At 41.1% G+C, this 12,504-nt stretch overlaps 2 protein-coding genes across 4 annotated transcripts in view; one reads left to right on the forward strand and one right to left on the reverse strand.

Moving 5' to 3' along the window:
• PLS1 (plastin 1) overlaps window positions 1-7,968 on the reverse strand; it is a 41,417-nt gene extending 33,449 nt beyond the window's left edge. For 2 of the 3 annotated variants that reach the window (XM_083868965.1, XM_083868963.1), the window contains exon 1: window positions 7,817-7,898. The gene's annotated coding sequence lies outside the window, so the exon portion shown is untranslated. Of the gene's footprint in view, window positions 1-7,816 lie in introns of all 3 variants that reach the window. The other variant, XM_083868964.1, reaches the window with a different exon arrangement.
• Window positions 7,969-8,528: 560 nt separating this feature from the next.
• The window catches only part of ATR (ATR checkpoint kinase), a 39,091-nt gene continuing 35,115 nt past the window's right edge, over window positions 8,529-12,504 (forward strand). Inside the window, exons 1-4 of the mRNA XM_083868857.1 lie at window positions 8,529-8,610; window positions 9,286-9,377; window positions 10,291-10,434; window positions 10,988-11,877. Of these exons, the coding sequence (XP_083724983.1) occupies window positions 8,552-8,610; window positions 9,286-9,377; window positions 10,291-10,434; window positions 10,988-11,877 (1,185 nt within the window). The 5' untranslated portion in view covers window positions 8,529-8,551. The remainder of the gene's footprint in view (window positions 8,611-9,285; window positions 9,378-10,290; window positions 10,435-10,987; window positions 11,878-12,504) is intronic.

Here is a 12,504-nt window from a genome sequence, read left to right on the forward strand (position 1 = left end):
ATGAAAACTATTTCTGATGCTTTGGTGAAAATTTTGCCATCTTTTTTACAAATATCAGAAATAAAAATTAAAATATAAACCCATCAAAATCTTGGGTTTAAAAAATTATCTTTTTTGATAGTTTGAGCTCGCAACATGAACAGACATCCCTAAGCATTTGAACTATACATTGCAATTATGCAATAAAGTCATGATTAAAAAAAGAAAGTCTAAACAAAAGATATATCCAGGCATTTCTACTAAGACAATAAAAATCTAATATTTTGTTCATCTGCTGGAAAACAATGCATAAAAGGATGCATGATTTCTGTTAATTAGAATTTTTGTTTTTAAGAATTTTTGTTTACCTTTTTATAAGTATCATGAAAAAAATTCATCTCACAAAATAATGTTAGGTTAATAAAAGCCTTTACAAAACAAAAAATGATAGTTTAAAAAATTATTTGTTGCTTTAAAATAATTACCTGAAGTCCCATAAAGTGACAAAGATACAATTATACAGTTATCCAGCATGTACTAAATACAAGGAACAACACTCACAATACAGAAAATACTGTAAGCTGGATCACCTTTGCAATGAGCCTCTTTGCTGAAACACTGAGTATTCTTAAATATAATGATTTTGTGTTAGCCATTTTAAGATGTCCCAGGATAAAGTGACAATTGTTTGCTCTCACACACTGCAGTATGTGCTACAGCATTCCAAAGCGCCTGGATTACAGTCCAAAGCCCTTCCAAACTGTGACATTTTCAAAGGAAAACATTAATATTTCTTACACCACTCCTAAGCCATAACACTTGTTCAGACTTCGATAGCATATTTTCACATATTTGGCAAATGAAATACATAGCCAAAAAGTGACTCTGTGATGATAAGATGATCAACTGTGATCAACAGATAAATCAGTCTGTTGGGAAATCAGCTCTTTCACTTTGGAGGAGATCATATAAAATAAGCATTTTATTTCACATAATACTTGAGACATAAAATTAAGACATTCACATAAAATTGAGACATTTTGGGTTTTAAGTTAGCTACAAGCCTACACCAAAGGAATCATTCTACTCCTACTGACCTTCACAAAAACTCAGTAACTCTGTCACATTCTTTACTGTCACTTTATATGGTGACAATTAATGAAAAACAACTCATATTTCTAAGTCTCCAAAATTAATGCTCTTGAACATTAAACAATATCCTATATTTAAATCCCTGGTTTTAAGTTTCTAGACAAGACATAGAAGTATTTATTGTGCTGTTACTGTCACTCAGCAAGTCAGTACCATGCTTACCTTCCCCAGCTTTCCCACTATTGCTGGTCTGTCTCCTGCTGGGTGAGGAGTCCAGTGGGAAGCAGCACAACTGAACTGACATCTTAATGAAGCTCTTCTCAGGCAGCACACAGACCTGAGTCAGTCACTCATCCAACATATGCTTATTTCATTGGGGAGGGCTGATATGGATTAATCCTATTGAGTTTAAATGCCTAGATCTTAATTTACTTAGTAAAAAGCAGAATGGCAGCTTAAAGAATAAACTCTATGGCAGAAGAGCCTGTTCCACAGATTTACCACACCAAAAAACATGCAGGAGGGAAAGCATGAAGAAATTTTGGAATGCAACCAAAATATGTGCTTCCATTATTAATTATTATTAATAGATAATTTCATAATTTCTACTTTCCCCAAGGCAGTCAGTCTATGAGACAGAAGTTTATTAAAAAGCCCAGTGTGGCTGACCCAATAGCTGCCTTTCACACAGCACAAGGGCTGCCATTTCAGGCTGCAAGTCACCTTAGCAAAACAAACACAACAGCAGTGCCAGAAGCAGGGATTTGCTCTGGCATGACAAAAACCAAGTCTTGTGGTGCTGCCAAGCTTCTCTTGGGAGCAGCTTTGGTTGGAGGTGACCAAACCACCTTGTCCATGGTGAAGAGGCCGATGGAGAGGTTTGAGTTTCAAGCAGAATGGTCAAAGATTCTGGAAATTTTAGAGTGCACACATTAGTTTTAATTATTTTTTAATCTCTGGTAAGACCAGAACAATGAAATCCCTTTTGAGAGATCAAAGATATATAAATCTCAATGATTAAGACGAACAAGATATCAGCTTTTAAATGAGCTTGTCCAATAGGTCTTGCACTGAAGTAGTGAAGTAGTTACCTCTATATGCAACTCTAAGTAAGTGAGAACTCTTTTAAAAAAGAGGGAATTATTGATATGATTAAAATGATAACTAACTCTCTTTAAAAATAGAGAAATTATTGCTAGAATCTAAATTTATGTGCACTAATATTTTGTAATTTGGGATGTGAAAAATATTCTGCCCCATACAAATAAACTCAGCCAAAATTAAGTGGCTGATAAGGGTAATGATAAATAAAATGAAATATATCTTTACATTCAGTTATTTCACATTGACCACATCATATTACCTGGAAAGGGAGGAGGAAATCCTCACTAGCTTCAATTAAATATATCTTGATTCTATAAATCAAGCTTGGAAGGACTAGAAACATTGCAGAAGCAAAATAAGTAGCTCAATGGAAAATTATAATGTCATACTACTTTACGCTGCCTTACCTTTAGGATACGAAAGAAAGAATTTCATTTGCCTTTGTCATAAGGTGATAAATTAGTGCAAAGAATAGCAATGGGACATGTGCAAACACAATAGAAGAAGAGGAGATGTGGAGTTACAAGACGAGCTTGATAAATCAGCAAGACAAAAACATTCCAAACTATAGAAATTTTGGAAAAGAAAACATATCAGACAACAGCTGGATTGAAAGAAACAGCTAGGTCCTGAATGTTCAACAGAAACAAACTCTTGAAATCACATTCAAATAAATATAATCTTGCTGATAACATATGACTTAATATTTCAGCTTTTTTACATGTCAGTGTTTTTAATCACTCTATTCTAGCACTGATTATTAATGAGATGAAAGGATGAATACACTAATTGAATGAAAGTGGGAAATACTGGATCCAGCTTTTTTTTCCCCTTTGTGACTATTATTATTATTAAGAAAACATCTCCCAAGAGAGCCCTGAAAGTGGGTTGATAATCCTTTCCCACCAAAAGCATGCATGGAGAAGCACACATCCTGCTTTATGCATAATTTATTTCTGAAGCTTAGCAATACCAGTCTCTCTGATGAGCTATTGTGATGCAGTACCTTTATTCTCCTTGGACACCTGTATGCAATAGCAGTAACCAAGTAAACACCTCCACATAAAAAACTAGGAGTTCATCAAGTTACATTTAGAAGTAGCAAAACAAATAATTATTTAAATAATAAGGCCATGGCTAACAGTCAGGATTCCCTGCATGTGACCAGAAGAATCAAAGCTGAAATCATGTAATTAGTAATTTTATCACAAATATAATACAGCAGAGAATAGAGAAACCCTCCTTACTGTTTCATCTTCAAGCCCTTTTTGAAAGATTTAGCAACAGCAATGATTAAAAACTGTAATAAGGAAACCAGCAATGCAGAAGGGGTTCTGTCAGTAACCTGGAATTCCTGATCCATATTGATCTGACCACTGTCAGTTGTTATTTTCATTGTTAATATTGCTTTAAAAATCACACCACCATCACTGATTGACTGTTTGCTCCTTGAATGCCAGGCTGAAAATGAGCTAAGACAACATTTTCCACAGAAGGTCTTCAAACCTAGGCTGTAGGTTGAACAGCAATTGCAGTTGCTCAGCTGAGTTATCTTTTGCCAGAACTACATTTACAATTTATTGCTTCCTTATTCTCTGCCACAGTACAGTGGAGCCTCTCCCAGGGATAGTTGTTTGTTGGGATCAGGTTCTGTTACTTGCTGGGAGTCCTGTCCTGCATTTATTAATCTGTTTATGTAGACCTGGTGATTTTTGGAGCTTTCATGGAAACAGCATGGATGTGAAGTATTTCAGCCATCATGGAGAATGCTATGAAAGTATTTTATTTAATTACTGCAATAAAAAGGGTGCAACTAAACATTACACTGAGACTTTACATAAAGTCTTACATGTAAGAGTATCCCTAAACTTTTCAGTTTAGGTATTTCCACATAGCAGGCTGTTAAGGTGATATCTGTTCTACTGACAAAATCCTCGCAGAGTACTGGAAGCTCTAAGCACTGGGAAAACACTCACCAAGGAACAAAGTAATAGATACTGCTCCACTGCATCTAGATTTAATTTATTTGCTTTCCAAAAAAAGATGGAAAAAGGACAAAGAACATGAATCCCTCTTCTCCCTCCTCCATTGCACTGATTTCTATAGTAAGCAGTACAATGGGGAAAGTGGACATTTAACAGAACTTTTATCAATATTCCCACACATAAACTCTATTCCAATTTTTATCAGTACAGAACACAGAACCAGATGGAAAATTATAGCTCCTAATAAGTCTCTCAGAAAACAACAACTTCCCACTATGAAAACTGGAGCAATGTTTTTGGAGTACAGTTTTTCAGATTTTCATTGAAGAAATATTTGAATAGAAGAATCTACATAACTTCAACAGTTAGAATTTTCAAATGTAGTTTAAATGACACCGCACAATTTTCTCCAGCATGCCTAGTACAGAGTTCTAGACTTCACTAAGGGATTTTTAAGCATCACTGTGGCTACAAGGTTTTTTAAAATAGTAAATTCCAGATTCGGTAATTTTTTTTTTAGGAAACTAGACTCCCAGAATTTTAACTCCCATTCAAAAATTATCAACTCAAAAACTCTTGATGATATATACTGACACTGGTATTAACACATTTCTGTGAGTTTCTTCCACAGCTACCAGCCTCAAGAATAACACTTTTCTAAAAATACTGAGAAGCAAGAAACAAGTAAGAAAAAAAATACATAGGCAACTATTTTTAAAAGTAGTAGTTGCAGATAAACAAAAAAATAGTAATTGCTGCTATACAAATAATAAAACTAGGTTTCAAAGGAATGAATTGTCTAATATACCATTTCTCCAAATTACTAAATACTGTATTTTACATTATTAGTAGTGTATTAGTAGGCTTATTCATAGAAAAACATTAATAAGTGCTTGTAGAACTAGGACCTGTCAAGATCATTTTTAGAAGTCAAATAGATTTTAAATAGATTTCCCACTTTTTTCCCCTCTTGTACCTGTTAGTTTCTGCTTAGCTGGATGTACACAATCTGCTTTCAGGTTTCTGGCTTGCTTGCCTCCTTACCACCATTTACTGTTCGCTTTTGTTACTGTTTTGTTTAACCATCAGACCAGTACTCAGGGTGACACACAATTTTAATCTGTGCCACTTCATTCCAGCCCAGTTGACTAAGCAAGAGAGGCAGAGATAAAAGCCACGAGTGCTGAAATCCACATTGTTCCAGTGCACGGGGGCAGTGCCCTGTGTCCAAAGGTCAGGCACCTGCATGACTGCGGAGGGAAATGGGACGTGGAGCACTGCAGCCTCTCGGTGTTACTGCAGCAGCCCGGCTGGTGAGGAGCCCTAAAACTGAGTGAAACCACCTAGTGCAGCTCACAGGACCCCATGCTCCACCTCAGCTGCATTTCCCCTCAGCACCGCTATCAGCCTGTCAGCACAGCTCCTGAAGGAACACACACTGCACTTACATGGACTCCTTTTGTGTGCCTGCAGGACAGCTGAGATTGACCTGCAGTCATGCCAGACTCCTGAAGGAACAGCTCACAGCCATCCACGGAGTGCACGAGCCCCAAGAACAGTAATTATGCCTCAGAATTAAACAACAGAGGGAATGAAAGTACAATTAACATGCTCTTGTGCTCTCAGACCTGCTGGTCCAATGGAAAGTCACTCAGTGTCTTAAAACATGTTACAATGACCTGCAGAGGCATGCAGTAAAGAAATAATGAAAGCCAAGAAAGAGAGAGGTCTGAATGTGGAAGAATGCATGCAACTATATAGTGAGAGGACTGCTCAAGTAGGGAAGAGAGCAGAAAAAAATAATTTTAAAGTTCCAGCAGCTTTGGCAGAAATCTTGCTAGTGCTGCACGCACTGAATTTGACACTTAGTTGTACCTATCTGCATTAATTTCTTCCCCTGACCTGAGTTTTGCAAGCTGGGCTCTGCATATCTAAGATTCCTTTCACCAACATGAAACAGCTGCATTGGAGGAGAAAATAGAGAAAGGTCTCCAGGTACATTATCATCATTAGCTATTAGTAACTCTCTTCAAATGCATCATAACACTCCTGCTTCTCCTCCTGAGGGCCAAGAGACAAACGAGCAGCATAACGAGATGAGAAAGACACAAGATGCTTATCCTGTGCTTAAGAAAAGCAAAAAATGAAACCAGGTGTTTCAGGAGCTGTTTCCCTGGAGGGTCTGTAAAACACCAGGTTGTGTGAGTGAGACTTCTCACATTCCTCACAGCCCAATGAAGTTGTTATGGGCACTCTCATGGGGAGTCTTCTAACACCATGTCAGCTGGGGAGATGTGATGGTATGGTGAGAAGTCAGTAACAGCTTTGCAACAGGGAAGTAAAATTCCCAGTGAAGAATGAGGCGCAGGAGGTCTCTCTACTGAATTGTTAGAAGTATTTATTACAGAAAAGAACAAAGCCTGAATTGCATGCTCAGTAAATGCCCACAGAAGCTGCAACACAAATTTATGTAGCATTCTACCTGTGATAAATGAAAGCATTTCTACAATATCTATATTAACGCAACCTGTTGACTCCAGAGATTTCCATGCAAAAGCACTTTTTTCTATTAACCACTTTGTGTGTCACACCTATGCTTTAACAGCAAAAACAATCACCCTAAGATTCAGTAAATTCAGCTTATTTCTTAGGATTACAGAGTCTTGAACTTCCTAATATACCAACAGTATCCTGCTCTCTCTTATGTTCATCAGAGACGTTACAGGAGTTTTAACTCTACATCAAATTGCCAAGCACTACAGTTTGCACCTTCCTTAGTGTGACTGTCATCGCAGTCTTGGAAATTCATACTCATAATATTGTTTTCACAATAATAGATATTTTAAATTGAAATGGTCTAGAAAATTTTATGTTCAAAATAACCGTGATAACAAAACCCAGATGTACTCGGTCTTCCTGAACCACTGAAGTTCTACTTAACAAACCACATATAGTTACATGGCTCCTGCTTTCTCTCTAGGAATGACTCCAGAAAGACTTAAACACTTTATAAAGTCAGCTGGTAGAAAACACTGCAATATATGCTTGAAAACAAACTAAGATGAAACCCAGTTATATTTTGTAAAGTTTCTTGAAGTATGTTAGGTCCTTGCCAAGAATTTTATTGAAATGACCAACGTGTGTTTTGCAGGACAAAAATAACTCTCTCTGAATGAAATATTAGCAATAGGTTCCTGAAAGCATTAACCTGAAATGGTTCAAGTAATCGAAACACACGTGGGTTATTTTACACGCAAGCGGCACAGCCCGAGCACGGTGGAAACAGGCAACAGAATTATCCTCCAGCGGGATTTTATTTCAGCCCAGAAACAACGCTAAGCGAAGCCCATGCACAAAGAGCCTAATGACAAAAACAAAACCCAGAGTTCAGTATCCCCTCCCGTACTCTCTCTGTGGCTCACACCTGCCCGTAACCCCTTGTTTTATCCGTTTTCTCTGAACGCTGGGGGCTGGCTGCCCCCGCCGCAGGGTCCGGCCCAGCCCCGGCCCCGCCCGCCCCGCGTCCCTGGGGCTCTCATCAGCAAAGCCCTCCGGGCTTCACACAGAGAGGCGTTCCACAAAAGAAACATAATAGAAAGCAGCACACGCTCAGAAAGTAACAATAATAACAACACAAAAGCAAAAGTGTATCTTACACACGCTGCTCATCGCTCCCTGCGCGGAGAAGCGCCGAGCCCGCTCACCTGCCCAGCGCCTCCCGCCGGCTCCGCCCGCCCGCCCTGCCCCGGCTGCGGCCGCTCCCACGGACACGGACACGACTCCGCTCACTGCCCGCCGGCCCCGCAGCGCTCCCCGCGCCTCCCCCCGCCACCTGCTGCTGCTGCCGCCACCCCCGGGCGGGCCGGGCCGGGCGGGGCCATGGCGGGGCGGGCCTGTCCCACACCTGACACCCCGGGGCGTCCCCTCTGCCCGGGGAGCGCGGCCACGGCCGGCCCGGAGGGAGCTGCCCCGAGCGCTGCCCTGGCGCCCAAGTTTCCTCCTTACTGCCCCTCACAGCGCGGGCGCTCCGCTCCCCCTTGAGCCACTCTCAGCACGGTGTCGCTTCCTTTCTCCCATCCCCTCAGTGCCCGTGCTCCACCAGGCGCCCGCCGGGGCCGGGCGGTCCCTTAGCGCTGCTGCCGGACCGGCCGAGGCTCGGCGCGGTGCGCTGGCCCCCGCTGGGCGTTACCTGTCCGTGCAGGGCCCCGCAGCAGAGCCCCGCTGGGGCGGTGAGGGGCCCGCGGAGCCATCCCGGACCGAGCCGGGGCCGCCCCGTGCGCGGAGACGAAGCGGTTAAAGCCGAGCGGCGCCGCGGGAGGAGGTTTGGGCCCCGCCGGCCGCCGTCCCGCCGTGCCCGCCCCGCGCCGCGCCGCCCGATTCAAAGCGGAGCCATGGCGGAGCAGGGCCTGGGCATGGCCTCCATGATCCCCGCGCTGCGGGAGCTCGCCGGGTAGGACGGGCCCGGGGCCGCCGCGCAGGGCCGTGTGTGTGGGGGCTGTGCTGCCATGGGGGAAGCGGGCCCGGCATGTGTGGCGGGGAAGGGGAAAAGGAGGTGTGCGAGGTGTCCCGCGGCCGGGCCCGCGCCTTCCCCTCAGCCGGTCCCTTCTCCCGCCACCTGCCGGGGTCTGTCCCCCGGCCCGGGCTGGCCCTGTCTCCCTCTCTGCCTCTCTCCCTCCCGGGGGGCGCTAGCAGAGCCTGACTTCAGAGGCCCGGTGGCCTCCGAGCCCTGGGGGTTCCGCTGTGGGTGCTCTGAGCGCTCACTGAGCCGCAGGAACCGGAACGCACCGGGCTCCGGAGCTTTCATGGCAGCACGAGCGCGGCTGCTTTGTTTTGTAATAGGCTGCGAGTTGATCTGGAGCTACAATTATGTACTGAAGATGTGACCCTACAAGTCCTGTGTGCTGAGGGACAGGCTGGTCACTAAAACAAGAAAATTAAATCAAAACCAAACACCCCCTCCCCCCGCCCCCAAACCTCTACACAACACCAAGAAATCAATTTATATTTATTTTTGAAGACTTCTAGAAGCAAAGAAAATCAGTCTTTAAGTTTTTGAGATAGACTTTAAATAATTATTTTGTACTCTAAGATTGGTAACATCAAAATATTATTCTTTTAATTTTAGTGCTAGTCCAGAGGAATACAACACAGTTGTGCAGAAACCAAGACAAATACTCTGCCAGTTCATTGACAGAATTCTTACAGATGTAGATGTTGGTAAGCATTACATTCCTATCATCTAAAATTGTCTGCTTTATACTTTTAAGTAATTCCTGCCAAAAATAGAAATGAAAACTCTTATTTTAAGAAAGTTTTAGTTGAATACAATACCATTTATGACTTATTTTTTAATAAAGTCAGCAATGAAGTATTTTCTGTTAGGATGTGAATATGTAAATGAATGTAAATAAACCATACCCACACAAACCCCCAGAGAAGGAGGGGCTGAATGCAGTGCAGGGCTGTATGAATACAAATGCTCACAGCATGGAAAAGCAGGAGTGTCGTGTAATGCCACTGTCCATGAGTAACAGAGCTTGCAATTCTTAATATTCATGTGACTTTCAGAACTGAAATATTGTCTGAATCTCAGATAGTTTCCTTTTTGTACTAATTAACACTGGATAGGATCCCTGGGGGATCTGGATAAATCTGATATGATTCAGATACCTGAGGATGGTAGGTGGAGCAGCATTAGACACTTTCACTCTTTTGTTACAAAATTTCCTGCTTCAGTAAGCTGAATTTACCAGTTAAAACCTTTTATATTCTGGAGGTTTCTCCAGCAAGACTGTAAACCTAGGGAAATGTTAAATATTTGCTATTCTTCACCCAGCACACAGTTGGATAGAATTTTAACTAAATGTTAATGCGTTTCGTGTTAATAATATTTAATGAGTAATTTATACTTTTCTTCATACAGTTTGGAGTCACATAGAGGGTGACAATATCTATGAAATTATCTTCATGGATTAAAAATATATACTCTCAATAAATAATTTGGGAAGTTTATTGCCATATCATAGCATTTTGTATATATTTTCAGAATATTTCTCATAAGGTGTGAACAAAATCTGTGAAGTGGTTTGTTGCAATGCTGATTTAAATATTGTTGTCTTCTTTTTGAAAGTTGCCTTGGAACTGATTAAGAAATCAGATTCACAGCCAAGTTCTGTGATGTTGCTTGATTTTATTCAGCATATCATGAAATCTTCCCCACTTATGTTTGTAAATGTGGATGGAAATCAGGAGGAAACTGAACACAGTTGCATTGGTGAGTTTGTTGCAAATGTTTGTGTTGAAGCTTGGTATTTTCAGGATTTAAATTTGCAGACAGTGGGATCATCCAAAAGAACAGAAATGGGGGAAAGGCAGATGTGTAAGTTCCTCATTATAGATTTATAAATTAGTATGATGATAGACTTTGAATATTGTGAATGGATTAGCACTTGTGATAATGGAAATTTCTCAGGACAGAGTTTGCATTATTCATTACCATTGCATAGATATATTATTATATAGTGTTGATGAGATATATACTGTACTTGTATTCATTGCCTGAAGATGGGGGGTTTTTTGATAGAGGAAAATGTCTGGAAATACCAGTGTACAATGTGTGCCTTCCATTCCCAACCCCCATGTTCTGCCCCCTCTTTTCCTCTTTTTCAATGGGATCTGCTGATAAATGTCCCAGTGAAGACTCTGTCTACTGAGCATTTATCTCAAGGGATGTAGTTTTAGTGATGAACAATCTGCTCTTAGGGAGGTGCTCAATTGGAGATTTTAGTTTTTATCTTAATAATAAAGATTCTCTTTTATTGTCCTAGAGTTTAGTAACTGGATCATAACAAGGCTTCTTCGGATTGCTGCAGCTCCAAACTGCAACACATTGCACAAGAACATTTGTGATGTCATCTGCTCTTTACTTTTTCTGTTTAAAATGAAGAGCTGCTCCATTTTTGAAGCACTAACTAAAGACTTGCTACAGCTTTTTCAAGACTTAATAATCTTGCATGAAAGAGATGCACAGAAGCATATTTGGGGAGATGGACTGGTCTGGCCAGTGACTGTAAAGAGATTTTCCAGCAATATAAGTGACAAAGTGGGATATTTAAGATTGGCACCATTACAGCTGATGGGTATGCCAAATATAGAACATTTGGAAGTTGTATTAATGTCTATTCTGACAAATATTGCTGCAGATATGTTTTTTGTAAGACAAGATATTGTTCTTTGGGGCATAGGCTGCTCCCTGTTGGAGTACGGCAGTCCAAAAGTTAAAACTTTGGCAATGAAGTTTGTGGTGAAGTTAATTCATTTAGGAGGACCTCCAGAACAGCTGGCCAGTATATTCTTCACTGTCTTTTTTGAAATTCTGCAATCAGCACTTGAAATAGATACTGAAGAATCAGAACTCTTTGGAGAACCACTGTTACTGTTGGTGAGGACATTGCTGCCTTTTGAAGCAGATTCTTACAAAAATATTGAACCTGTCTACTTGAATATGCTGCTAGAGAAGCTCTGCTCTTTGTTTGAAGGGGATGTGTTTAAGTGTCTTCGGTGTGAAAAGCTGAAAACTGCCTTTTGCCACATACTGCAGTATTTTCTGGAGTTTGTTCCAGCTGGATATGAATCTGCCTTACAAATAAGAAAGGCCCGTATTGGTACCATATGTAGAATTTTTGTGAATGTGCTTGGAACTCAGGAAGAGCAAGAGGTAGGTTTGTTTTAAAAACTGAATATATTGTGTGAATAGATCATATACAAAAACCTATACCTGTGCAAAGAAGAAAATCTAGGAAATGCTATTTTTAGTTGTGTGTTCAGGTCAATACTCCTTTTTTCTCATCTGTTTCACATGTTTCTACAGGTTCTTAAATCTGTTGGACGTAGCTGAATTCCTATATTTTTCAGATGTATTAAACTGCTCATAAGCTATGCAGGCACAGCTGTCTGCCCACAATCATGATACAACATGAGAGTAAGGCCCAGAGTGCACTCATATGGGGGCAGCTTTGCAAGTAGTGTGCAGTAGCTTGAGATGCTCTTACTTTCCAACCATATGATTTTAGTCATGTTTGTTAGGGACAGAGAAGTTTAAATTAAAATAGAGTCAATGGTTTAGGTTGTCAGGGACCTTTAAAGGCCATCTTGTCCAACTCCCTGCAATGAGCAGGGACAGCTTCACCTGGATCAGGGTTCAGAGCCCCAGGTTACTTGACCTTGAGTGTTTCCAGGGATGGGGCATCCGCCACCTCTCTGGGCAACATGTGCTGGTGTGTCACCACCTTCCTAGTAAAAAATTTCTTCCTGATACTCAACTGAAAGATACTCTCTTTTTGTT

Source organism: Zosterops lateralis, assembly GCF_965231275.1.
Source record: "Zosterops lateralis genome assembly, chromosome: 10".
Lineage (NCBI taxonomy): Eukaryota > Metazoa > Chordata > Aves > Passeriformes > Zosteropidae > Zosterops > Zosterops lateralis.